This window comes from Caretta caretta, chromosome 6 (assembly GCF_965140235.1).
Source record: "Caretta caretta isolate rCarCar2 chromosome 6, rCarCar1.hap1, whole genome shotgun sequence".
Classification (NCBI taxonomy): Eukaryota; Metazoa; Chordata; order Testudines; family Cheloniidae; genus Caretta; species Caretta caretta.
Genome location: NC_134211.1, coordinates 93639144 through 93665684, shown reverse-complemented (window position 1 = coordinate 93665684; position 26541 = coordinate 93639144). Strand labels below are relative to the sequence as shown.

The 26541-nt window shown below is 43.0% G+C and overlaps 1 protein-coding gene across 10 annotated transcripts in view; it reads left to right on the top strand.

Annotated features, from left to right (window-relative positions):
• The window catches only part of CEP128 (centrosomal protein 128), a 444758-nt gene that overhangs the window by 110619 nt on the left and 307598 nt on the right, over positions 1-26541 (top strand). For all 10 annotated transcript variants that reach the window (XM_048853234.2, XM_048853235.2, XM_075129813.1 and 7 more), the window contains one exon: positions 25398-25748. In XM_048853234.2, the coding sequence (XP_048709191.1) occupies positions 25398-25748 (351 nt within the window). The remainder of the gene's footprint in view (positions 1-25397; positions 25749-26541) is intronic.

The window sequence follows — 26541 nt, the reverse complement described above, 5'->3', positions numbered from 1 at the left end:
CAGGTTAATTGGAGTCAGGTGTTCTCATTAGCCTGAAGCAGCCCCTGTCAGGAAACAGAAAACTGTTAATCCAGTGGCCAGTATATCTGCCTTCTGCTACTCTGCTGTACCCAACTGGCCTGGGTCTATCATAGTATATACTTATAGACTGTAATCATGTCATCTCTTCACCTTCTCTTTGTTAAGATAACTAGACCGAGCTCTTCAAGTCTATCACATTAGGGCATGTTTTCTAATCCTTTAATTATCTTGTGGCTCTTTTCTGAACCCTCTCAAATTTATCTGCATCCTTCTTGTATTGTGGGAACCAGAACTGGACATGGTATTCTAATGCCAAATACAGAGGGAAAATAACTTCTCTACTCCTGCTTGAGATTCCCCTGTTTATACATCTCAGGATCGCATTTGCTAATTTGGCCACAGAGTCAGTGGGAACTCATGCTCAGCTGATTATCTACCATGACCCCCAAATCTTTTTCAGAGTCACTGCTACTCTGGATATAGTCCCCCATCATGTAATTATGGCCTACATTCTTTAACCTAGATGTTTACATTTAGTCATATTACAATGGATATTGTTTGTTTGTGCTCAGTTTATCAAGCAGTCCTGATTGCTCTGAATCAGTGACCTGTCTTCTTTTTTGTTTACCACTCCCCCAATTTTTGTGTCATCTGCAAAGTTTATCAGTGATGATACTATGTTTTCTTCCAGGTCATTGATAAAAATATTAAATAGTGTAGGGCCAAGAACTGATCCCTGCAGGACCCCACTGGAAACAACCCCCCACTTAATGACAATTCCCCATTTACAATTACATTTTGAGATCCGACAGTGAGTCAGTTTTTAATCCATTTAATGTGTGCCATGTTAATTTTATCATTTTAGTTTTTTAATCAAAACGTTGTACTGTAGCAAGACAAGTGCCTTACAGAAGTCTAAGTATATTACATCAACACTATTACCTTTATCAATCAAACTTGCAATCTCATGAAAAAAAATATCAAATTAGTTTGACAGGTTCTGTTTTCCGTAAACCTATGTTGATTTGCATTATTTACACAACGTCCTTCAGTTCTTTATTAATCTAGATCTGTAACAGCTGCTCTTTTGTCTTGTTTGAGATTGATGTCAGACTGACAGGGCTGTAATTACGTGAGGGCTTGTCTTCACTACTGTGCTAAATCGGCACTGCTGCGATCAATGCAGCGGCATCGATTTAGTGGGTCTGGTGAAGATGCGACGGACATAATTACTCCACCTCAATGAAAGGTGGAAATTATGTCAACGGGAGAGCATCTCCCACCTACGTAGCATGGTGTAGACACGGCGTTAAGTCAATGTACATTATATTGCTCAGGGGAGTGGAGTTTTTTACTCCCCTAAATGACTTAACTTATGTCAACTTAGGCAATAGTGTAGACAAGGCCCCAGTCATCCTGTTTACCTTTTTAAAAACTGGTACAGCATTACCTGTCTTCCAATCTTCTGGAACTTCTGCAGTGCTCCAAGATGTATTGAAAATCAGCATTCAGCCAGCTCTTTTAAAACTCTTGGATGCAAGTTACCTAAATCTGCTGGTTTTAAAAATGTCTGACTTCAGTAGTTTCTGTTTAATTTCCTCCTGAAACAATGGTGGAATGGAAACGGTATTATCACAGTCTGATGAGTCTGTACCATCTGTTTATTTTTCTTAAATACAGAACACTGTGTTTTCTGCATTATTATTGAAAATTCTACCATTTTTATCTACTAATGGACCAATATGATCCGTGGGATTCTTTTTTAGTTCTTAAATTCCTTCTTATTGTCCTTAACTCTGCTAACCGTAGAGTTTTCCTTGTGTCCCTTTTACTTCTCATATTAATTTTCTACAAGTCCTATCTTCTGATGTATATTCATTACTATCAACCTCCCCTGGGGGGAGGGATAGCTCAGTGGTTTGAGCATTGGCCTGCTAAACCCAGGGTTGTGAGTTCAATCCTTGAGGAGGCCATTTAGGGATCTGGAGCAAAAATTGGGGATTGGTCCTGCTTTAAGCAGGGGGTTGGACTAGATGACCTCCTGAGGTCCCTTCCAACCCTAACCTTCTATGAATCCTTCTATGAATCCTTTCTTCCATTTGTTGTTATTTTTTAATTTATTATAGCTGCTTTCACTTGCCCTCTAATCCAGGTCAGGTTTTTTTAAACCAGTATGGCCTATCTTGTGCATAATCTGTTATGACGTTAATCCATAAGAATTCAAGATCTTTTTTTTTTTTCTGATTTATCAGTGACTCAGAAACACGTAATGCCATTTTGGACATATGTCATAATCATACAGCGAAGGGTAGCCTAGAATTCCTCCTTACTGTAAGGGGTTAAGAAGCTCAAATAACCTGGTTGGCACCTGACTAAAAGGACCAATGGGGAAAGAAGATACTTTCAAATCTGAGGGTCGGGGGGGGGGTAGGAAGGCTTTGTTGGTGCTCTTTGTGTGTGTTCCCTGGGGAAGCAGAGAAGCATCAGGTCAGAAAATTCCTTCTCTTAAAATCGTCCTAAAATGAGTCTCAATATTGCAAAAAGAGTAAGTAAATAAGGCAAGGCACGTTAGATTATCTTTTGTTTTTAGCTTGTGAATTTTCTCTGTGCTAACAGGGAGGTTTATCCCTGTTTTTTTGTAACGTTAAAGTTTTGTCTAGAGGGGAATACTTTGTGTTTTGAATCTGATTACCCTGTAAAGTTAACTTCCATCCTGATTTTCTTTTACTTTTTTTTTCTTTATAATAAAGTTCTGTTTTTTAAGAATCTGGTTTACCTATGTGGTTGGTAGATTATTTTCAAGCCTCCCCAGGAAAGGGGGTGAAGAGGCTTGGGCGGATATTTTAGGGAAACAAGAACTCCAAGGGTTCTTTTCCTGAACCTTTGTCTAAAACTCACTTGGTGGTGGCAGCAGTACCCATCCAAAGACAAGGAAGGATTTGTGCCTCGGGGAAGTTTTTAACCTAAGCTGGTAGAAATAAGCTTAGGGGGTCTTTCATGCGCGTCCCCACATCTGTACCCTAGAGTTCAGAGTGCGGAGGGAACCCTGACAACATAGAGTGCCGCTCCTCCTCCCCTTTTGTCCATTCTGTCCTTCCTAAATAGGTTATAACCACTGATTTTTAACATTCCAGTATTGTGACTCATCCCACCAGCTTTCAGTAATACAACTTGATCAAATTTATGCTCATAAATGAGCAATTTCAGTTCTTCTTGTTTACCCAGGCTACTAGCATTGGTTTAGAGAAGTAGTCTCCAAACTTTTCATGGTCATGCCCCCTCCCCTAGGGAGCTGGGGCTGGGAGTGGGGCCACAGGTTTGGCAGGGATGAGGCTGGGGTGGCGGATGGGAGTGGGTCTGGGGCCAGGAACGGAGCCATGGCCAGGGGTCAAGGCTGGGGGCGGAACTGGGAATGGAAGCTGCAGCTGGGCCACAGGTGGGCCAAGGCTGGGGGTGGAGCTGAGGCTAGAGCAAGGGGCTGGGCCGCAGCAGAGCTGGGGGCAGACTGAGGCTGGGTGGTGGTCCCTCCCCACCCGCTGTGGGGCTTGCCCGGGTCCTGCCATGCCTCCCCCCGAACATTCCTTTGTGCCTCCTTAAGGGGCTGTGCCCCACAGTTTGGGGAGATCTGAGGTAGAATTTCTTCCCTTTGTGTCCTTCTGGTTCCTTGATTAATTTTATTCTCAACATCTTGATTTTGTGCTGAATGCTCATATCTTCCCTCTTCCATCCTCTTTTGAAATTAGTTTAGCCCCCTCCTATCTATGCTAGCCAGCCTGTTCCCAAGGAAATTGGTCCTCCATATACTGAGGTGGAGGCCATTCACACTACACCGTTCCCCACAGAAGGTAGACCAATGTTCCAAAAAACCAAAACCGTCTATTCTATGCCACTTACCTAGCCAGCAGTTTATTTCAAGTATCTTCTGCCTTCCTTTACTTGTGAAACAGGAAAGAAAGCTGAGAAGACTGCTTGGACATTCTTCTTCAGCATGCTTCCAAGTTTCCTGAAATCATCTATTATCTGCGAGATATCCTCTGACATATTTCAGGTTTCAGAGGAACAGCCGTGTTAGTCTGTATTCGCAAAAAGAAAAGGAGTACTTGTGGCACCTTAGAGACTAACCAATTTATTTGAGCATGAGCTTTCGTGAGCTACAGCTCACTTCATCAGATGTATACCGTGGAAACTGCAGCAGACTTTATATACACACAGAGAATATGAAACAATACCTCCTCCCACCCCACTGTCCTGCTGGTAATAGCTTATCTAAAGTGATCAACAGGTGGGCCATTTCCAGCACAAATCCAGGTTTTCTCACCCTCCACCCCCCACACAAATTCACTCTCCTGCTGGTGCTAGCCCATCCAAAGTGACAACTCTTTACATAATCAAGTCGGGCTATTTCCTGCATAGATCCAGGTTTTCTCACATCCCCCCCACCCCCATACACACACAAACTCACTCTCCTGCTGGTAATAGCTCATCTAAACTGACCACTCTCCAAGTTTAAAACCAAGTTAAACCAGAACATCGGGGGGGAGGGGTAGGAAAAAACAAGAGGAAACAGGCTACCTTGCATAATGACTTAGCCACTCCCAGTCTCTATTTAAGCCTAAATTAATAGTATCCAATTTGCAAATGAATTCCAATTCAGCAGTTTCTCGCTGGAGTCTGGATTTGAAGTTTTTTTGTTTTAAGATAGCGACCTTCATGTCTGTGATTGCGTGACCAGAGAGATTGAAGTGTTCTCCGACTGGTTTATGAATGTTATAATTCTTGACATCTGATTTGTGTCCATTTATTCTTTTACGTAGAAATCTCTACGTAAAAGAATATCTCTACGTAAAAGAATAAATGGACACAAATCAGATGTCAAGAATTATAACATTCATAAACCAGTCGGAGAACACTTCAATCTCTCTGGTCACGCAATCACAGACATGAAGGTCGCTATCTTAAAACAAAAAAACTTCAAATCCAGACTCCAGCGAGAAACTGCTGAATTGGAATTCATTTGCAAATTGGATACTATTAATTTAGGCTTAAATAGAGACTGGGAGTGGCTAAGTCATTATGCAAGGTAGCCTGTTTCCTCTTGTTTTTTCCTACCCCCCCACCCCCCAGATGTTCTGGTTTAACTTGGATTTAAACTTGGAGAGTGGTCAGTTTAGATGAGCTATTACCAGCAGGAGAGTGAGTTTGTGTGTGTATGGGGGTGGGGGGGATGTGAGAAAACCTGGATCTATGCAGGAAATAGCCCGACTTGATTATGTAAAGAGTTGTCACTTTGGATGGGCTAGCACCAGCAGGAGAGTGAATTTGTGTGGGGGGGTGGAGGGTGAGAAAACCTGGATTTGTGCTGGAAATGGCCCACCTGTTGATCACTTTAGATAAGCTATTACCAGCAGGACAGTGGGGTGGGAGGAGGTATTGTTTCATATTCTCTGTGTGTATATAAAGTCTGCTGCAGTTTCCACGGTATATATCTGATGAAGTGAGCTGTAGCTCACGAAAGCTCATGCTCAAATAAATTGGTTAGTCTCTAAGGTGCCACAAGTACTCCTTTCCTCTGACATAGTGTCATTAGTGCCAATATGAATGATGACCAGTGGATCCTTGCCAATTGATTTCAGGAGCCTGTCTGATCTCAGATTGACATTTTGTGTCTTGGCTGCGGGAAGGCAGCACTCCATTCTGTTCTCCACTTATCCCTTGCAAAATGTTCTTTCGAGTCTTCTGAATATTGAATCTCCGACAAGGATCATGTATCTTCCTTGGACAGTTGGAGAACTCTTTGTGAGCAAGCTTACACCTGTATGTCGCGTGCATCTCTCTGTTTCCTTGGACCTGCTGTATCTCGAGAGGTGTCTTCCATAGTTTCCAGATTGAGTACCTAGTATCAATTTGAAACTTCTAGCTGTGTGGAATTCCTCCTCCTTCTCTTCTTTCTGGTTGACACAGTCTGTGTGTTTTCCTCCAGCCATGTAGAATGCAACTGTGACCTCTTGTGTCTGGTGGTTTCAAACTGCCAGACCTCCTCTCTGATTTTCTTTGTCTCTCTGATTTCTTGCTGGCCAGCTCCATACTTCCTTGGATCTGGAGTACTGGTGTTTCTTGAACCTGGGCATCTGAGAACCCCTCAACTTCTTTGATTGTCAGTAATGTCTCAACTTGCCCCTCCAATGCAAGAATCTTTTCTTCCAGCGCCGCCACCAATTTGGACTTCATGCACAGAAACACCTTTCTGGCTTCAGGCAGGAGGGAGAACATGGCACATCTACTGCAGGTCACCACAGTGGACAATAAAGGGAAGGGATGCCGATTGGGATAAGTAAAGAACACATCAAGGATCTTCAGACCAATTTAAATTCATATCAGTGGGGCCAGATGCTATTCACCCGAGGATACTGAAGGAATTATTTGAAGAAATCTCAGAGCCACTGGCAATATTTACAAACTCATGGATGATAGGAGAGATCCCAGAAGACTGGAGAAGGGCTAATATAGTGCCCATCTTTAAAAAAGGGGAAAAGGAGGAACTATAGACCAGTCAGCCTGACTCTGATCCTGCAAAGCTACTAGAGCAATGTATAGAACATTCAATTTGTGAATACCTGGAAGATGAAGTGGTAATTATGAGTAGCCACTATGGATTTACTAAGAAATCATGCCAAACCAGCTTGATTTCCTTCTTTGACAGGGTAGCTGATTTGGTGGATGGGGGTATGCGGTGGACACAATATACCTGGGCTTCAGCAAGGTTTTTGCCACAGTCCCACATGACATTCTGATAAGTACGCTGGAGAAATGCTGGCTTGCCAAAACTACCATTAAGTGGATACAAAATTGGTTAAATAACTGCCAACAAAAAACTAACTATAATGGAATGATGTTGGATTGGAGGGAGGTCTCAAATGGGGTTCAACAGGGATCTGTTTGGATCAGGTGCTGTTTAACATCTTTATTAATGACCTGGATGTAGGAGTAGAGAGCATACTGATTAAGTTTGCGATGCCACAAAGCTAGGGGGGGTTGCCAACACTTTGGAGGATAGAGCTAAAATTGACAGGAATATTGAAAATCTGGAGAACTGGGCTATATGGGCAACAAAATTAAATTAAACGAAAACAAATGTAAGGTTCTACGTTTAGGGAAGAAAAACCAAACGCACAAGTATAAAATGAGGGATAACTGGCTTGGCAGCCGCACTGTTAAGAAGGATCTGAGAGCTGTAGTGGATCACTTCAACATGAGTCAGCAATGTGATGCTGTTGCCAAAAAAAAGCAAATGTAATTTTAGGTTGTATTAACAGAGGTATAGCTTGCAAGTCATGGGAGGTGATAGTACTGCTCATATTTGGTGCTTGTTCGGCATCAGCTGGAGTGCTGTGTTCAATTTTGGTCACCAATTTATAGAAAGGATGTAGAGGAAACTGGATCCAGAGGCAAGAGGCAAAGATGATCAAAGGGATGGAATGCAAGCCAGATGAGCAAAGGCTGGGTATGTTTAGTTTGGAAAAGAGGAGATTAAGGGGGGATATGATAGCAGTCTTGAAAGTCTGCCATAATAAAAGATGGAGAAAAGTTGTTCTCTCACCACAGAGGGCAGGACAAGAGGCAATGGGTTCAAACTACAGCATAACCGATTTAGATTAAATCTCGGGGAAAAAATTTCTAGCTGTAAGAATTGTAGGACAATGGAACAGACTGCCTAGGGAGGTTGTAGAAGCTCCTTCACCGCAGGTTTTCAAAAGGAAGCTGGATAACCATCTGTCTGGGATGGTTTAGACACTGCAAATTGTGCATCTTGGCAAGGGGTTAGACTAATGACTCTTGTGATCCCTTCTAACCCTATGGCTCTGTGATTCTATGAAATTGTCACTGTAAAATTTAAATTAAAAAAATAAGGATGCTAAACTAGTATGTGTAATTTCATACAAAAATATCAGAAGACTGCTAAGATTTCATGGTCAAACACTTACATATCAGAGTGAGTGCTCGGGCTGTTTCCTATGTAAATATGTTGTAAGACAATCTTTAATTACATGGTAATATGTTATTTCCTAATACAGTGTGTCAAGGTTCCTCCCCCACGCTGAACTCTAGGGTACAGATGTGGGGACCTGCATGAAAAACCTCCTAAGCTTATCTTTACCAGCTTAGGTCAAAACTTCCCCAAGGTACAAAATATTCCACCCTTTGTCCTTGGATTGGCCGCAACCACCACCAAACTAATACTGGTTACTGGGGAAGAGCTGTTTGGACGCGTCTTTCCCCCCCAAAATACTTCCCAAAACCTTGCACCCCACTTCCTGGACAAGGTTTGGTAAAAAGCCTCACCAATTCGCCTAGGTGACTACAGACCCAGACCCTTGGATCTGAGAACAATGAAAAAGCATTCAGTTTTCTTACAAGAAGACTTTTAATAAAAATAGAAGTAAATAGAAATAAAGAAATCCCCCCTGTAAAATCAGGATGGTAGATACCTTACAGGGTAATTAGATTCAAAACATAGAGAACCCCTCTAGGCAAAACCTTAAGTTACAAAAAAGATACACAGACAGAAATAGTTATTCTATTCAGCACAGTTCTTTTCTCAGCCATTTAAAGAAATCATAATCTTACACGTACCTAGCTAGATTACTTACTAAAAGTTCTAAGACTCCATTCCTGGTCTATCCCCGGCAAAGACAGAATATAGACAGACACACAGACCCTTTGTTTCTCTCCCTCCTCCCAGCTTTTGAAAGTATCTTGTTTCCTCATTGGTCATTTTGGTCAGGTGCCAGCAAGGTTACCTTTAGCTTCTTAACCCTTTACAGGTGAGAGGAGCTTTCCCCTGGCCAGGAGGGATTTCAAAGGGGTTTACCCTTCCCTTTATATTTATGACACAGTGTTATATCATAAAAATTGTTCTGCAACCTTACAAAAAGTGTACTTGGGCTGAGGTGTGTTATTTGTTTTTACAGGGGATGGATCACTTGTTGATTACCTGTTGTATTAATTCCCTCTGAAGCACCTGGAATTGGCACTGTTGGAAGACAGGATACTGGGCTAGATGGACTTTTGGTCTGACCCAGTATGGCTGTTCTTATGTACTTTATCCTCTGTGCACCTTAAAAATTGTGTGTGTACTCTTCTGTGTTTACACATGCACACAGTATTCTTCCTTCGGTTTTTACTTAAGAAAATGAGCAAGAATACGCACCTTTTTCAGGAGAGTTCTGGAAGTGCATGTGTTTAAGTACAGGGGAGTCTGATAAGTCTCCATTGTGCCCAGGAGATAGGCAGCTGGACAGTGGGTTCCACAAAGGGGTGCCAAGTAAAAGTTCTGCACCTGAGAGTATACTTAAAGGCCCCAAGATTGGGGCAATGGCTGGACTCCATTCAGGCTCTGTAAGCTTAAAACCCCAGCGGGTATCCAGATACACAAAGGATTGGATTCCCCTCATAGCAGTCCGGTGGGTAGATGCAAGGGGGCACTGAGCTAGATGTGTGACGTCATCTCCTTCCACATCCCTTTGTATGGATCCTTCTCACAAGAGCCTCTTGTAAACAGAAAGAAAAGGAGTACTTGGGGCACCTTAGAGACTAACCAATGTATTATAAATTGGTTAGTCTCTAAGGTGCCCCAAGTACTCCTTTTCTTTTTGCGAATACAGACTAACATGGCTGTTACTCTGAAACTTGTAAACAGAAGTGTCCTTGTTACTTCATCTAGAAGCCATAGAAGAGGTTCCACAGGATTAGAAGAAGAGGTTTTTGCGCCCTATATTTTATCATTCTGAAGAAGAAAGGAGCCTTTGTCCTATCCTAGACATGAGGTAATGATAAAAAAAAACATATGCCATCTCAGATTCAGGATAGTAATGCTTGCCTCCATGCTCAGGACTGGTTTGTAACTTTCGCCTTACAGGATGCATTCTTCCACCCAGCCCATAGAAGTACCTGAGATTCACAGTGAGGCTGAACCATTATCAGTACAGGGTGCTGCCCTTCAGAGGCAGTCATGAAAAGCCAGGCCATTGTGGCAATGCATCTAAAGAAGGACATGCACCTCTATTTGTATCTGGACAACTGGCTGATCAAAGGAAGATCACATCAGGAAAGCTCTGACAGGCCTCAAATGTGCCTTCTCCTTGTTTTTGCGGCTGCGCTTTTTGGTGAACTCTGAGAAGTTGTCTGTCACTGAATCCCAGATGATAGAGTTAATAGGAGCCAAGATAGATTCCACCATAGCAAGGGCATAGTCACCTCAAGGTAGATTCATTGTTCTTCAGTCATTACTGAATGCAGCGATTTCACACACAGCAATGGCAATATGGAGCTGCCTTATGTTAGGCCGTATGTCCACGTATACATATGTGGTGCCACTTGTCAGACTTTGCTTGAAGACTCTATAGCTCTGGTTCAGGTCAGTCTACTCTCCTGCAAAACATTAGGTGACCAAGTCAGTTGTGGTTCCACCCCACACATCTTACACTGACCTGGTGGTCGCTTCCTGACAATGTTCAAAAGGGGTGCCATTTGTCACTCCATCACCATTTACAGCATTAATAACAGACACACATGGAAAGAGTTGGAAAGCCCACCTGGATCATACAAGGGACTTGGTCCTTAGAAGAAATGAAACTACACAAACACCTTAGAACTCAGAGCCATGTGACTGGGATGTATGTCATTCTTCCCTGTCCTGTGACACTCAGTAGTGCAGATCCTAAGAGATAATACATCCATGCTGTACTACATAAGCAAACAAGGGGACACCCACGCTTCCCCAGCACCCCTCTGCAAGGAAGCAATTGTGCTGTGGAACTAGTGTTCCCTACTTAGCATAATTCCGACAGTCCTGCACCTTCCAGGGGACAACAATGACATAGCAGACTTTCTGAGCAGATGATCGGCCACAAACCACGAGTGGTCACTGCTGAAATCCATCACTAAGTCAGTATTCCATCAGTGAGGAAATCCAGGGTTGGGATGGTAAAACCTGTTTGCCACCAAAGATCTAAGTGCCCAAACTTCTGTTTCAGAGGAGGCATGAGCCCAGAATCTTTACCAGGTGCCTTCCTTCTTGATTGTAATCCGGGCATTGTTTTACGCCTTCCCACTGATCCCCAGGATGATTGCCAAAGCCATACTAAATCGGGTGAGGCTCATCCTCATAGCTCCCTACTGCCTGACACATTTCTGGCTGATGGACTTGCTATAGATGTCCACACAATCACCAATTCTGCTCCTGGACTGCCCAGACCTATTGCAAAACCAGGGTCAAGGATTGTCATCTAGAGCTGAAGCTGCTGCTGCTGACAGCCTGGATGTTGGCTGGCTGAACACCATGGAAAGGGACTGCTCCTTGTGTTCAGGAGATACTGTGGCAAGAAGAAAATTATCCATGAGGAAAACGTAATCCTCTAAATTAGGGGTTCTCACACTTCATTGAACCGTGACCCCATTCGGACAATAAGAATTGCTACATGACTTCAGGAGGATGTACTGAACCCTGAGCCAACCCAAGCCCCGAGGTGTGGGGGCCAAAGCTGAAGCCCAAGGTCTTTAGCTCCAGGCAGGGTGCCTGTAACCTGAGACCTGATGCCCAGGGCTGAAGCCCTTGGGCTTTGGTCCCGGACCCCAGCAAGTGTAAGCCAGCCCTGGAGACCCCATTAAAATGGGGTCATGACCCACTTTAGGGTCCCGACCCACAGTTTGAGAATCGCTGCAATAAAACGGTTCTTGATGTGGGTGACCTAACATGACCTAGACATGTGCAGCCCCTGCTATCAAAGATTCTGGGTTACTTGCTTCAGTTGCAACACTCTGACTCACAATTTGATTTAAGGTAATTTTGGCAGCAGTATCAGCATATCATTCACCACTACTGTTGTTTTTGGTCTTCTCTCATCCCACAGTATCCAAATTTCTTAAGAACCTTATGCACACTTACCCATTGTCTAGAGACAGTGCTTCAGCATGGGACATCAATATTGTCCTTCACAGACTTATGAAGTCTTGTTTGAGCCCCAGAATTCCCATTGCCATCACTTCAGCTAAAAGAGTCGGTGAGCTCCAGAGGCTCATGACAGAACTTCCATATACCTTCTTTCATAGAAATAAAGTGGTACTGAGACTTCATACAAAATTCCTCCCAAAAAATGTTTTCAGAAATCCATTTGAATCAGTAAGTCAATCATTTTACCTGTGTTCCACATTCAGCACAAAGGAAGAAGCAGTTGCAAACATTGGATGTACCAAGAGTTTTCAGATGCTGCAGTGACAGGGCCAAATCTTTCAGGGCCTGTGATGGGGTGCTTCACTCACCGCTAGTCTGATGCCGCCTCCTGGACATTCTGGGGATTAGCTGATAAGATTGATGCCCCTTCTCACAGTTGCACACCATCACTCCATTTCTTTCACTGGTGTGCAGCCCCTTTCTCTCCTCCCTCTCTCCAGGGAGTGATGGCTACCCCAGCCTATAGCCAGGTTCCTGGGTTTATAAGACCTGCCTCTTCCTTCTCAACAGAGCTTGCTTGCAAGCAATCCCTGGCTCTTCCTCCAGGTTCAGCTTGTGGAGTTAATAGGCCTATCTGGCCACCTTAACCCCTTCCAGCCCTTTGTGGGGTGGACACCCCATCACAGGCTCCATGTGTGTTTGTGGCTACAGTTGGGATTTTCAAAGGCCTAGCCATTTCATCTCACAGACTTTCAAAATAACACATCTCGCTATGCTACCATCTGCCTGATGTCCCTCTCCTATCACAAGCACATATTCTATCAGAGCCCAAGCAGCATCTTCAGTATGCTTTTGCAATGCACCAATATCTGAAATCTACAAGGCTATTGTGTAGAGCAGCTTTCTCATGTTTGTCAAGCACGATGCACTGGACTTGGTTGGTTGATCTGGTGCAAAGTTTGGGAGGGCTTGTACTCCAGTCTTTGTTAGACTGATGAGGATACTGCTTGCTAGTCACCTACAGTGTGAATCCACACTGACACATACTCAAAAGACTGTATGGGTATTTACCCTGCAGTAACTGTATGGTTCTTTTAGATGTTCTTGTTGGTGTGAATCTCGTGACCCACCCTCCATCCCTGCTTTTGGAGTCTTCAGGTAACATGGGTTTTGAGTTGCAGGGGAACTGAGGGAGGATCAAGGCCATTTTGCCTTTTAGACCCTTGCATGAGGAGGCACAGGGTGTAAGCACAGTCATGACGGACGCTGCTATTTAAAAGTCTGCAGAAGAGAAGAATGAGGGGGGATTTGATAGCTGCTTTCAACTACCTGAAAGGGGGTTCCAAAGAGGATGGCTCTAGACTGTTCTCAATGGTATCAGATGACAGAACGAGGAGTAATGGTCTCAAGCTGCAGTGGGGGAGGTTTAGATTGGATATTAGGAAAAACTTTTTCACTAAGAGGGTGGTGAAACACTGGAATGCGTTACCTAGGGAGGTGGTAGAATCTCCTTCCTTAGAGGTTTTTAAGGTCAGGCTTGACAAAGCCCTGGCTGGGATGATTTAACTGGGAATTGGTCCTGCTTCGAGCAGGGGGTTGGACTAGATGACCTTCTGGGGTCCCTTCCAACCCTTATATTCTATGATTCTATGACTCCAATCTTGCATCAGTGAGGCTCATGTGCACCTATAGTGGGATCCACACTGACAATAGTGTTTCAAACACTGTTACTGTATGGTAGGTAACTGTTCTTTTCTACCTCATGTCCACTGTGCAGCAGTTGGAAATAAATTGTTGCTGTTTTTCAAAGTTCTTCAGGGCAGGTGCTATCTCTGTTTGTGTCTAATACTGCATTTGGCATGATGGCACCCAAATCTTACGATCATAATAAAAAAATAGTAGGGAAAGTGGTGGAATTGTTTTGTGGTGGGGGGGGGTGGTTCCCTCTCTTCCCCCTTCTCCCCCCAAACTTTCAAAAAATGTTTCTCTTCAGGCAGAATCAAAGTCTTGACAAATGGAGTTTGAAAGGTCTATATTTTTTGTTTTTTGTTTTTTATTTTTGAGCTACCTTAAATGGAAGGATAGACACAGTTAACTCTGCCACAACTTAACTCTAGTAGTTGCTCTGCTTCTGCCATTATAAAATATACCTTTGGTTTGTATAATGCTTTTGTTACAAACCGTTAAATATTGTAGAGTTAGATAATAGCAGAAGGCCAGAGCCTGAGAGGTTCTTATGTGCTTACTTCAAGCTTTAGTCCTGTGAAGCTGCTAAGCTCTGTCGGAACAGAGCATCAGGCTGAAGTGCAGCAGAATTCTGGGTCACCACATGGTTGAAATGACAACGGAAATCTTGACATCTATAGATAAATTGAAATGACAATTTTTATAATACTTTAAAATCCTAAAACTATAAAATTAAAAGAGAAAACTGCAAAAGTTCTGTTTGAAAAGTACAATACTATGTTTCCAACTTAAATACCAACTATTCTTTGTTTAAAAAAAAAGTTAAAGTAAGGAAATGGAAAACTAAGAGTATACGCACTGCCATAAAATAAAATACACTCTTCCAATGATAGCAGTCATCAACATAATCATTTTCACATTCACATTATCAAAACAATCTTAACTCACATAAAAATAAAAATTAAGGATAAAAACATTACATTATCATTTAGCTTTAGTAACACCACATTATACACATCATAGTTCTTATATGCTCTATCTACCTAAATAGCTTTCTGTTTAAAATTCTTTAAATGCAGCCTATTAACAGGCCTACAATAAGCATAGACATTACAACATACCTTGCTAAATAGGATACCCCATTCAAGCAATCACTCCTCAGAAAATGAGTACTATGACTTGTTTCACATAACATTTCCGATCAATAAATCAAAATTACATCAGATTTAAGATTGTTTTGATAACATGAATGTGAAAATAATTTTGTAGTTGTTTGCTGTCATTGGACTTTGGTAGTCTGTTTTATTTGATGGCAGTATTTATGTCCTTAAATTGTCAGTTGCTTAGTTTTTAACTTTTTTTAAAAAAAATGTGGACTAGTTATTTATGTTGGAGATGTAGCATTGTACTCTTCAAAACTTGAAGTTTTAAAAGTGTTTCGTTGCTTTTCTTTTCTGGATTTAAATGGGTGTTACATATTTTTAATTATTTTTATATATTTTTAGCTTTGGATTCAGGATGCAAAAATGATGATTAAGGGTTTGTATTATTGCTGGAAGAATTATAGTCACAAGCTATATTACTGTAACAACCTATTAGTATATTCCAGTTAACTGGTTTGTTGGATAATTCTAAAAAAAAAAAAAAATGGTCAGGAGTACAAAACCATTGGCCATGATACATTATCATATGAAAAAACAGACCATAGAACAAAAACAAGTTTAAACCGTACAGTTGAGAATACTGTCCACTTTATATAATTTCTCTCAAGGACCCTCTGGTTAACTTGTATATCTTTCAGCTGAACAATATTCAAATATCACGAGGGAAGACAATGCTAGTAACAAAGAACCCTATAAACATATGAAGTTCAATTTTAGCTTGAACAGAGCCTATAAAATTGAAAATTGTAGTTTTATAGCCAGTAATGTAGAGTCAGATTCTATCATACAGACCGATCAGATGTTACGTTGGTATTCAACTGCTCTATTAGTTTCTCAGCAGATCCTGATAAAGTGGTTTCCCATATTATTTTACTTTGTGTTTTGTAGGTTTTGGATCACTTCCTCCATTTCTTTCCTGGAAACTCCCCTTTAGCTGAAGAAAAGTGTCCCATCTTCCTTATTTCTAAGGACATGGTATTCTGGAAAATCAAGATTTTCTGTTCATTTCAGTTCAGGTCTTTAGATAGAAATCTTTTATCACAAAAGTCTGTCAAGTGCATGATCGTGGGTTGGTTAGCCTCGCCCATTCAGGTGAGGCATCTTGGGTGCTATATAGTAAGCCACATGCACACCAGAAGTCATACTACCCTTCCCCAGGGGCTTCAAAGTCCATTAATTCACTCTGTTCTCTAGTGAACAACATATCTACTGCATCTTACCCTATATTTTCCTGTTTCAGGCTTTCTGGTGTTTTGGATTGGCTTCTGGCTTCAAGATAAATCAATCTGGTTCTGTCTTGATCTACTATCTGGCATTTCCTCCATGTAATAAGCTGGCCTTCTCCCCCTCTCACAAAGGACCCACTGCCACACCCAGAGTCTCTTTCCAGGCAATTTTATTTATTGAAACACAAGCGAAACAGAGAAAATCAGTTCCTCAACCCATCCTAGGCTATAGCTCCCAGTGTTTTCGCCCTTCAACTCTGTCCTTCCTGCTTTTGGGCTTCTTGCAGGAATCTTCTTTGTTATGTTCACTGAGCACTGCCAGCTAGGGCTTTCTGCCTGGAGGGCCACTTTTTCCTGGCAGATTCCTACTGCCTTGTCTCCCAAGGGACTCTGGCAGCCTCTTCTAGGAGCTTCCTGCTGCTCCTGCTTTTTTCAGCTCTCTGGCTCTGAGTCGCTGGGTTTCTCTCAGCAGGTTCCCACTGCCTTCCCTCATAGGGGACTTTGGCAGTCACTCCCAGAGAACTTCCTGATTCAGGTCTGTCTGCCTATTCCCAGGGAGCTATCAGTGAGAGCCCTATGGGTATACCTACACTGCAATTAGATACCCACAGCTGGCTGATGTCAGCTGACTCAGGCTTCTGGGGCTTGGCTAAGGGGCTGTTTAATTGTGGTGAAGATGTTCGAGCTTGGGCTGGAGCCCGGGCCCTAGGACCTTGCAAGGTGGGAGGGTCCCAGAGCCCTGGTTGTTTCCTGAGCCTGCAAGTCTACACTGCAATTAAACAGCCCCTTAGCCTGAGCCCTGAGAGCCTGAGTCAGCTGACATGGGCCAGCAGTTGGTTTTTAAATGCAATATAGACATACCCTATGTCTGCTGTCTCTGCCCCTTTTCAAACTGACTCTCCAGCCTGATTCATCCATGCTTCACCCCTCTAAGGCCCAGGTGTCTTCTCTTGTAGCCCAGTTGGGGTCTGCTGACCAGGCATAGGTGCACTTGCCTTGCTCCCTCATAAAGGGCCAATGTCACCTTGTGTCACCCTCAATGTATTCAATAGCTCTAATGGTAAATATGCAAAGTAATTTTTCCCCTCAGGCAGTTCCTATTGTGCTGAATGTGGGGATGGGTTGAATGACTATCTTGGCAGAACCACAAAAATAAATATAAAAAAATGAAGTAAAGCAAGACTGGTTTATTTATTTCTAGATAGAAAGTTCTATTTCACTTGCAGGAATTGCTAAGTAAAATGTAAGAACATATGTTTGAATTAATTCTTTAGATCCACAGGCCAGATTTTCCCTGGTAGAAATCAAACTGGTTGCTGGTGTCTATAAGATAAATATGTCTCTTTGTGCTTAAGGATAAATAATCCAAAGAAATGTTTCCCCACAGTGAATATTATTATTTATAAAATGGAGGTTAACATTTTACTTCTCCACAGTGAGATGAGTGTCTTCAATTAATTGAACATTGTTTTCTCTACTTTGCTTAAGCTTAGAATAATGTTTCATTAACAAGTACTTGGAAAATGTAGTTATATGAACAAGATGTGTTCTCTTATGGTTTGTGGAGAAATAATTATTTTTAATGACCCAGAAAGTTTGGAGAACCTATTATTTTGGACTCGCATCCCTTATGCTATCACCAGAGTCAGTAAATGGAAAGCGATAACAGCATATGTAATCAAATATTGTTTGGTACATGAGTCAAAAGGTTAGCCATTGTATAAAAGCTGTGGAAGGGTAGGCGTAATGATTTCTGATGTTTTATTTGGCTGCTTTAATTTCTACCGTGTTCCAAATTTGAATCCATAGCCTTCAAAGGTTACGTTTAATATGCATCTTCCCTTGGAATTAAACTCATTTGGGTATATAAATATTGCTGCTTAAGTATCTTTTTTTTTTTTTTTAAATTCTCTTCTCAGGCAGATTTTACAAGTTTAAACAGTTACTTTTCTTGATGAGCCAAAAATCATTTGTGTAATAGGATAGTAGAGCAAGTTTGTGATCATTCTCTATATTTACACTTTCACCAGTAGACACATTCCCATTTTACTTTGTTGATATAGCTGTAAGATTTAGTTTGGTATTCTTATTTATTATTTTAATATTTGTACAACAGTTGTGCCTAAGGGTCCCAACTGAGATATGAGTCTCATTGTTCTCATCTTTGTACAAATACATAATGAGAGACAGTCACTGTCCAGAAGAGCTTGCAATCTAAGCTGACAACACAGACAGTGAGTGCAAAGAGAAAAACTGGTACAGAGAAGGAAGTGACTTGTTGAAGGTCACACAGCAGGTCATTTGTAAAGTTGGGATTAGAACCCAGGTTGACTTTCAGTGTAGTGTCCTATTTACTAAATCACCCTGCCTCTTCATACTCCTTACAAGGAATGCCCAGAGAACAATGCAAAAAGTAATGTAATCTTGTTTAGTTGTCAGTCAATTGTAAAATAAGGGTGACAACTTTGTTTTGATGGTGAAGGAGGGATTCTAGGGCTTTCCCCATTTTTACCCACTTATCATTTTGCTCCTCTCCCAAGGCCTTGCATTAGGCTAGCTCCTGCTTCTGGCAAAGGAAGACTGAATGCTGCTTCCTCTGAAATCTAACACTATTATTTTTAGATTAGCCCGAAGGAGTTGCTCAATAGTTATATGAGGTACTCTGCCAAAAGAGGTTAAGTACATTGCCTCTAATTTGGTACTTGCCCTGTGCTAAAGACAGGAGTTAAAACCATTCATGCTTATTGTTTTGTAAATTATTAACCTGAGTGGACAATGACATTAACAAATCATTGCCTGTCTCATTCATTGTTCTTAAAGCATCTCATGAGTAGAAAACTGCTACTTCATAATCCATACCTTGCCTAGTTCTGGGTTGTTCAGGGTCTCTAACTCTTACTAACGTTAATTGTATGTGCATGCAGTGAGGGAAAAATTCTGTTTGAGAAAGGCAGGACTATAGTAAAGAGATGTTGCTGTTAGCACCTGCCCTCCTCCTCTTAATGACTGGTTAACCAATATTTATATATTTAGGATTTTTCTTTTTTTTTCTTTTTACAAACTACAATAAAAGAGCATACATTCAATGCTCTATGCACTCTTGGCAATCACTTTTTAAAATACACTAATAAGGAAAAAGACCCGTCAGTTACCGGCAATCAAATCAAGTAATGCAGCAAGAGTATATATATAAAAAGAACTTATCAACCTGCCCACACAATCTGGAGTCCCATACCACCACTAACCAGCCCTACTGAACGCTCTTCTCCTCACAGGTGAGGGAGTAAAAAACATGTGCCCTGAAGGCTAACAAACCGGGCTATCAGAGGCCTGTGGAAGAAACAAGTTAGTGGTCTGGGGCCTTAGTGTAGAATGCCCTGCTAGCAACCCTCTCTTTCTTCACAGTGGGGCTTCCTCTGAGATGCCTTCACTGACTACAGCTGTGGAAGGATGTCATGAGGAGAGAGGATTTCTCTTAGCCCTGGTCTATACTACAAGTTTAGGTCGAATTTAGCAGTGTAAGGTCGATTTAACCCTGCACCCATCCACATGACCAAGCCTGTTTTGTCGACTTAAAGGGCTCTTAAAATTGATTTCTGTACTCCTCCCTGGCGAGGGGATTAGTGCTAAAATTGACCTCGCTGGGTTGAATTTGGGTTGTGTGTATGCAATTCGATGTTGTTGGTTTCCAGGAGCTATCCGAGAGTGCTCCATTGTGACCACTCTGGACAGCACTTTGAACTCCGATGCACTAGCCAGGTACACAGGAAAAGCCTCGGGAACTTTTGAATTTCATTTCCTGTTTGGTCAGCATGGCGAACTCAGCAGCACAGGTGACCATGGAGTCCCCCCAGAATCATAGAGCGTAGAATGTGACTACGCTCCCCCTGTCATCTCCGTCCCTAAGGTTATCGCAGATTAGAAGGCGAAAAAACTGCACTGGCGATGACATGTTTTCTGAGCTCATGCAGTCCTCCCGCACTGATAGGGCACAGCTTAATGCAGGGATCGGCAACCTTTGGCATGTGACCCGCCAGGGAAAGCCCCCTGGTGGGCTGGGCTGGTTTGTTTACCTGCCGTGTCCACAGGTTTGGCTGATCGCGGATCCCACTGGCCCTGGTTTACTGCTCCAGGCCAATGGGAGCTGCGGGAAGTGGTGGCCAGCACAGCCCTCTGCCCACACCGCTTCCTGCAGCCCCCATTGGCCTGGATCGGCGAACCATGGCCAGTGGGAGCTGCGATCGGCCAAACCTGAAGACGTAGCAGGTAAACAAACTGGCCCGGCCCGCCAGGCAGCTTCCCCTGGCTTGCCGCGTGCCAAAGGTTGCTGATCCCTGGTAATGCATGGAGGCATTCAGTGGTAGAGGCCAGGAAAGAATTAAGTGAGCATGAAGACCGGAGGCAGGACACGATGCTGAGGCTAATGGGGGAGCAAACTGACATGATGAAGTGTCTGTTGGAGCTGCAGGAAAGCCAACAAGAGCACAGACCCCTGTAGCATCCACTGTATAACTGCCTACCCTCCTCCCCATGTTCCATAGCCTCCTCACCCAGACGCCCAAGAACGCAGTGGGGGAGGCTCCGGGCACCCAGCCACTCTACTCCAGAGGATGGCCCAAGCAACAGAAGGCTATCATTCAAACAGTTTGCTTATTTTAGCCACACTAAAAATCAATGTGGTCTTGTCCTTCCCTCCTCCCTCACCTCACCTGGGCTACTTTGTCCGTTATCTCATTTTTTTTAATTAATAAAGAAAGAATGCATGGTTTCAAAACAATAGTTACTTTATTTTGAAGCGGGCAGGGTGGCTGGCTTACAGGGAATTAAAATCAACAAAGGGGGCGGGTTTGCCTCAAGGAGAAGCACACACCACTGTCACACCGTAGCCTGGCCAGTCATGAAACTGGTTTTCGAAGCCTCTCTGATGCACAGTGTGCCTTGCTGTGCTCTTCTAATCGCCCTGGTGTCTGGCTGCTCAAAATCGGATGCCAGGCGATTTGCCTCAACCTCCCACCTGCCATAAATGTCTCCCCGTTACTCTCACAGATGTTATGGATCACACAGCAAGCAGCAGTAACAATGGGAATGTTGGTTGCGCTGAGGTCTGACCAACAGTGCCAGCGAGCTTTTAAATGTCCAAAGGCACATTCTACCACCATTCTGCACCTGCTCAGCCTATAGTTGAACTGCTCCTTACTACTGTCCAGGCTTCATGAGCCATGGGAGCAAGGGGTAGGAGCGACCACATGGTGCTGCCAGCTGAGAGAGCAGCCTGAGGCAGAAGCCTCCAGCTCGCAGGAGAGCAGAGTTGCGGCAGAAGTGGTTGAGCTGTACACCATGCCATGGAGGTTGCTAGGTGCTGGGCAGGGAAGATGTTCCAAGAACCCCTGGCCAAGCTACATGTCCGACAAGGACGGCTACCAGTCCTACTGCACTGTCTGTTGCAGAGTTGCAGGAGAGCAGAGTTGCAGTGTAAGCTAGCCATGGTATGGCGTCTGCACGGGTAACCCAGGAAAAAAGGCACGAAACGATAGTCTGCCGTTGCTTTCATGGAGAGAGGGAGGGACGACTGACGACATGTACCCAAAACCACCTGCGACAATGTTTTTGCCCCATCAGGCATTGGCGCTTAACCCAGAATTCCAATTGGTGGCGGAGACTGTGGGAACTGTGGGATAGCTACCCATAGTGCACCGCTCTGTAAGTCGATGCTAGCGCGGTAGTGAGAATGCACTCTGCCAACTTAATGTGCTTAGTGTGGACATATGCAATTGACTGTATAAAATCGATTTCTATAAAATCGACCTAATTTCGTAGTGTAGACATACCCTTAGGTAGGTTCCAGGCCACTTAGGACTTTTTATAGGTCAAATAGTCATAAAATTAATCCAGAAATAGACAATTACTTTGTTCAGTGATCTCAGAGTGTGTTGTTGGGAAAGCCTGGAATCCAAGAGTGGCTTCATCTATGCTTTAAACTCAGGATTTTACCAAGATAAAATAGCACTGTGTGCTTCTTTTTCTTTGTCTAGTTAATCTTGAGAATAAGCACCAAGATAATGATGCTTTGTCAACAATATTATGAGATCATCCACTTAATAAGTGCCCTGTGCTTTGCTTGTGGCCTTTGCTGGACTGGTATATCAATAAGATATAGACAGACTGTGTTTACTTGAATTCAGATGGAAATAAGTTATAAAGTCTTAGTATTGGTGGGTAGAAAATTTACATTATTAGATGATTGATAATTAATAGTAATATTTAATTAAAAGGTATAGTTGTTTATATATCTCCGTAGCCCCATGTAGATGCCTCTCCCACCTCTGAAGATTAGCCCTTCACATCACAGGACTATACAATTTGACATACCAAAGCAGATGAATAATCCATCAAATCTGGTATCCAGCCTCTGGTATCAGCCAATGCCTAAAGTTTTGGAGAAAGGCAAGTGCGCTATTCTAATGTGCTTGGTCAGTAGTATAACAGTGTACATGGAGGAAAGCAGGGAAATTCCTTCTTGGTGTCCTGAAGCATAGGAGATGACATGCGCACATTACTCTGAGAACCCTTAAGGATAATCCTTTTCTTTTTACCCATCCTCATGCCCTTTTTGCATGGCAATCATCCTTCCTGCTGACAGCTTGGGAAGACTCTTACAGCTCTTGAACATCTCCCTTTCGTCATCTGTAATAGAACATGGCTTCTTCTGGAGGCTCAGTGTTGCAACTGTATTGGCTAGTGGGGTTAACTGTAGAGTCATAACAGTCAGATTTCTCTTTCTAGAAGCTGAGCCTATTGCCTCCCCGTGCTCTTTCAGCATCTGCTGTTCTCTGAAAAAGAGGTGAAGGTCTCAAAATCCGATGTCAAACATTCTAGAACATAAAGTTGCCTCTGGACCCATGAAGGCAGCCAGATTGGGTGAACACTAAAAATCAAGTTTCTACAAACATCACTGAAATGGGGGAAACAAAGATTACATGATACATAAGCAAAATTATTGCTAATAAATAGAACATATGAACGGCCATACTCGGTAAAACCAAAGGTCCATCGTGGCCAATGCCAGGTGCCCCACAGGGAATGAACAGAACAGGTAATCATTAAGCGATCCATCTCCTGTCACACCATCCCTGCCTATCCTGGCTAATAGTCATTGATGGACCTATCCTCCATGAATTTATCTAATTCTTCTTTGAACCCTGTTATAGTCTTGGCCTTCACAACATCCTCTGGCAAAGAGTTCCAGAGGTTGACTGTGTGTTGTGTGGAAAAAATACTTCCTTTTGTTTGTTTTAAACCTGCTGCCCATTAATTTCATTTGATGACCCCTAGTTCATGTGATATGAGAAGGAGTAAATAACATTTCCTTATTTACTTTCTCCATGCCAGTCACGATTTTATAGACCTCCTTACTCGTCTCTTTTCCAAGCTGAAAAGTCCCAGTCTTATTAATCTCTGTTCGTATGGAATCTGTTCCATACCCCTAATCATTTTGTTGCCCTTTTCTGTATCTTTTCCCAATTCTATAATATATCTTTTTTGGGATGGGCCGACCAAATCTGCATGCAGTATTCAAGATGTGGATGTACCATAGATTTATATAGAGGCTATATGAAATTTTCTGTTGTCTTATCTATCCCATTCCTAATGATTCCCAACATTCTGTTAGCTTTTTTGACTGCCACTGCACATTGAGTGGATATTTTCAGAGAACTATCCACAATGACTCCAAGATCTCTCTCTTGAGTGATTACAGCTAATTTAGATCCCATCATTTTATATGTATAGGTGGGATTAGGCTTTTCAATGTGCATTATTTTGCATTTATCAACATTGAATTTCATCTGCCATTTTGTTGCCCGTGCTATTTCATGAAGCATTTGTGGAGCTTTAATATACAGAAAGATGGTTGTATAAATTGGAGAGGCTGCAGACTCATTTATGTAGAGAGCGATGAATGTCAGAATATGTAAGAAGTTTAAAATTACATTTCCTTTTGACCTTTCTATATTAAAATTAAAATAGAAGGAAAGCATAGATCAGGGATCGGTAACCTTTGCCATGCGGCCTGTAAGGGAAATCCGCTGTCAGGCCGTGCCAGTTTGTTTACCTGCAGCATCCGCAGGTTTGGCTGATCACAGCTCCCACTCGCCGCAGTTCACTGTTCCCAGCCAATGGGGGCTGCAGAAAGTGGCGTGGGCCGAGGGATGTTCTGGTCACTGCTTTTTTAATAAAACCCTTGTAACGGGGTGCAGACTTACCCAGCAGCGCCTCCTACTGGCTGTCTGGGAATTAGCTCTTTTTACCAGCTCCGGAGTGCCCTCTGACAGTGTCTTGCCATCACTGGCCCCTGTGTCCCTCCCGGACCCCGGTGTCCTTTTACCTGGGGTGCTGCCCCTCCAGGCAATACCCCACAGATCTGGGTCGCCCCTCCCCGGGAAACCCCCCACCTTCTATCGCCACCTTGCCTCAGCCTATGGACTACTGCCAGTCACCATCTAGCCCCCTTTCACTGGGGCCGACTGCAGTCTGTATAAGCCAGTCGTCATGGGGTTTGGACCTGATGCCTCCGCCTACTCTTGGGCTGCCCTGTTGCAACCCCAGTACCCTGTCTTAGGCCGTCTGCCAGTCCTGCAGCCTGGGGCTTTTCCAGTCTGGAGCCTCCCCACCCCTCTGGCCTTCCCCAGCCCTGCTTCACCTCAGGTACCCTGGTATGCTCCCCAGGAGCCAGGCCTGTCTCCCCCACAGCTAGAGGAGACTCTGTGTGCTCCAAGCAGGGCCCTGATAAAGCCAGCCGTGGCCTGACTGGGGCGTGGCCCCCAGCTGAGGCTGCTTCTCCCAATCAGCCCCGCTCTTCCTTCCCTGCCACAGCCCTCTCCCTGGGCTGTTTTAAGCCTTTTAAGGCAGGAGCGGGTGACCACCCCGCTACAACCCTTTTAAAATTTTTTTGTCTGCTTATGAAACATTCAGGAACAGGTGGTTGAGTGAGGGAATATTTGACTTGTGATTAAGTATTAGATATTGGCCTCAGTCACAAAACTTAAGCCAGGATTTTAAGCACCAAAAGGGGACTGTTTGGATTCCAGGTACTTACAGTAAAATTCAAGATAATATAAATGTACTGTTTGTGCCCTCTGTTGGAGCACTAAGAGTTGCCATTATAGGGAGATGTATTCTGTGATATAACAGGTTTTTCTATCTTTAGTTATAATGATCTTCTAAGTTGTTGCACATCATCTATAAATTGGAAAGTGATTTATTCATAAGCTACACTGTATGTTGCTTTACTACTATTTCATATTATGTATCTCTAAGGACTGTACTTTTATAATACAATATGTTTGTATACAGGTGTTAACATCTGACTTGGAAAACAGGGAGAAGCAGCAGCAAAGGATGCTGGACCAGCTGAAGGAGATACAGAGCTGCTACAAGGCCTGTGAGAGTGAACGTAGGCAAACTGAACTCCAAACTGCTGAGCTGGCCCAGCAACTTGAAGAGTCTACTAAGGAAGCAGATCGGTACCTTGCTGAATTCAGGCAGTCTGAGACCCTTAGGCTAGAGACTGAGAAGAAGAAAGAAGAGTTGAAAGTGAAAGCTCAGGAATCCATTCGACACTGGAAGCTAAAATATAAGAAACTGGAACGTGATATGGTGAAACAGAATGAAACCATCAATCAGCTGATGGACAAGAGCAATCAGGTAAGAGCAGAGCCTTTATTTTTCCTCTCCTTTCCCTTTTTATTTTAGAAGTGGAGAGGAGGATGTGACATATGCACCTGCCATCTAACCACTGCACTGTGACTTTACATAGGCCACAAACCAAAAACCGGTATATCAATAAGATATAGACAGACTGTGTTTACTTGAATTCAGATGGAAATAAGTTATAAAGTCTTAGTATTGGTGGGTAGAGAATTTACATTATTAGATGATTGATAATTAATAGTAATATTTAATTAAAAGGTATAGTTGTTTATATATCTCCGTAGCCGCATGTAGATGCCTCTCCCACCTCTGAAGATTAGCCCTTCACATCACAGGACCATACAATTTGACATACCAAAGCAGATGAATAATCCATCAAATCTGGTATCCAGCCTCTGGTATCAGCCAATGCCTAAAGTTTTGGAGAAAGGCAAGTGCGCTATTCTAATGTGCTTGGTCAGTAGTATAACAGTGTACATGGAGGAAAGCAGGGAAATTCCTTCTTGGTGTCCTGAAGCATAGGAGATGACATGCGCACATTACTCTGAGAACCCTTAAGGATAATCCTTTTCTTTTTACCCATCCTCATGCCCTTTTTGCATGGCAATCATCCTTCATGGCAGATACTAATGACTTTCTGTTGACCTATGCTGGATTCATACTGTCAGCCTAGAAGGAAAAGGAGGGGTTTAGATTTAATAGGAACTGGGCAAACTTTTGGGAAAAGGGGAGCCTGCACAGGAAGGATTGGCTCCACCTAAAGCAAAATGGAACCAGGTTGCTGGCA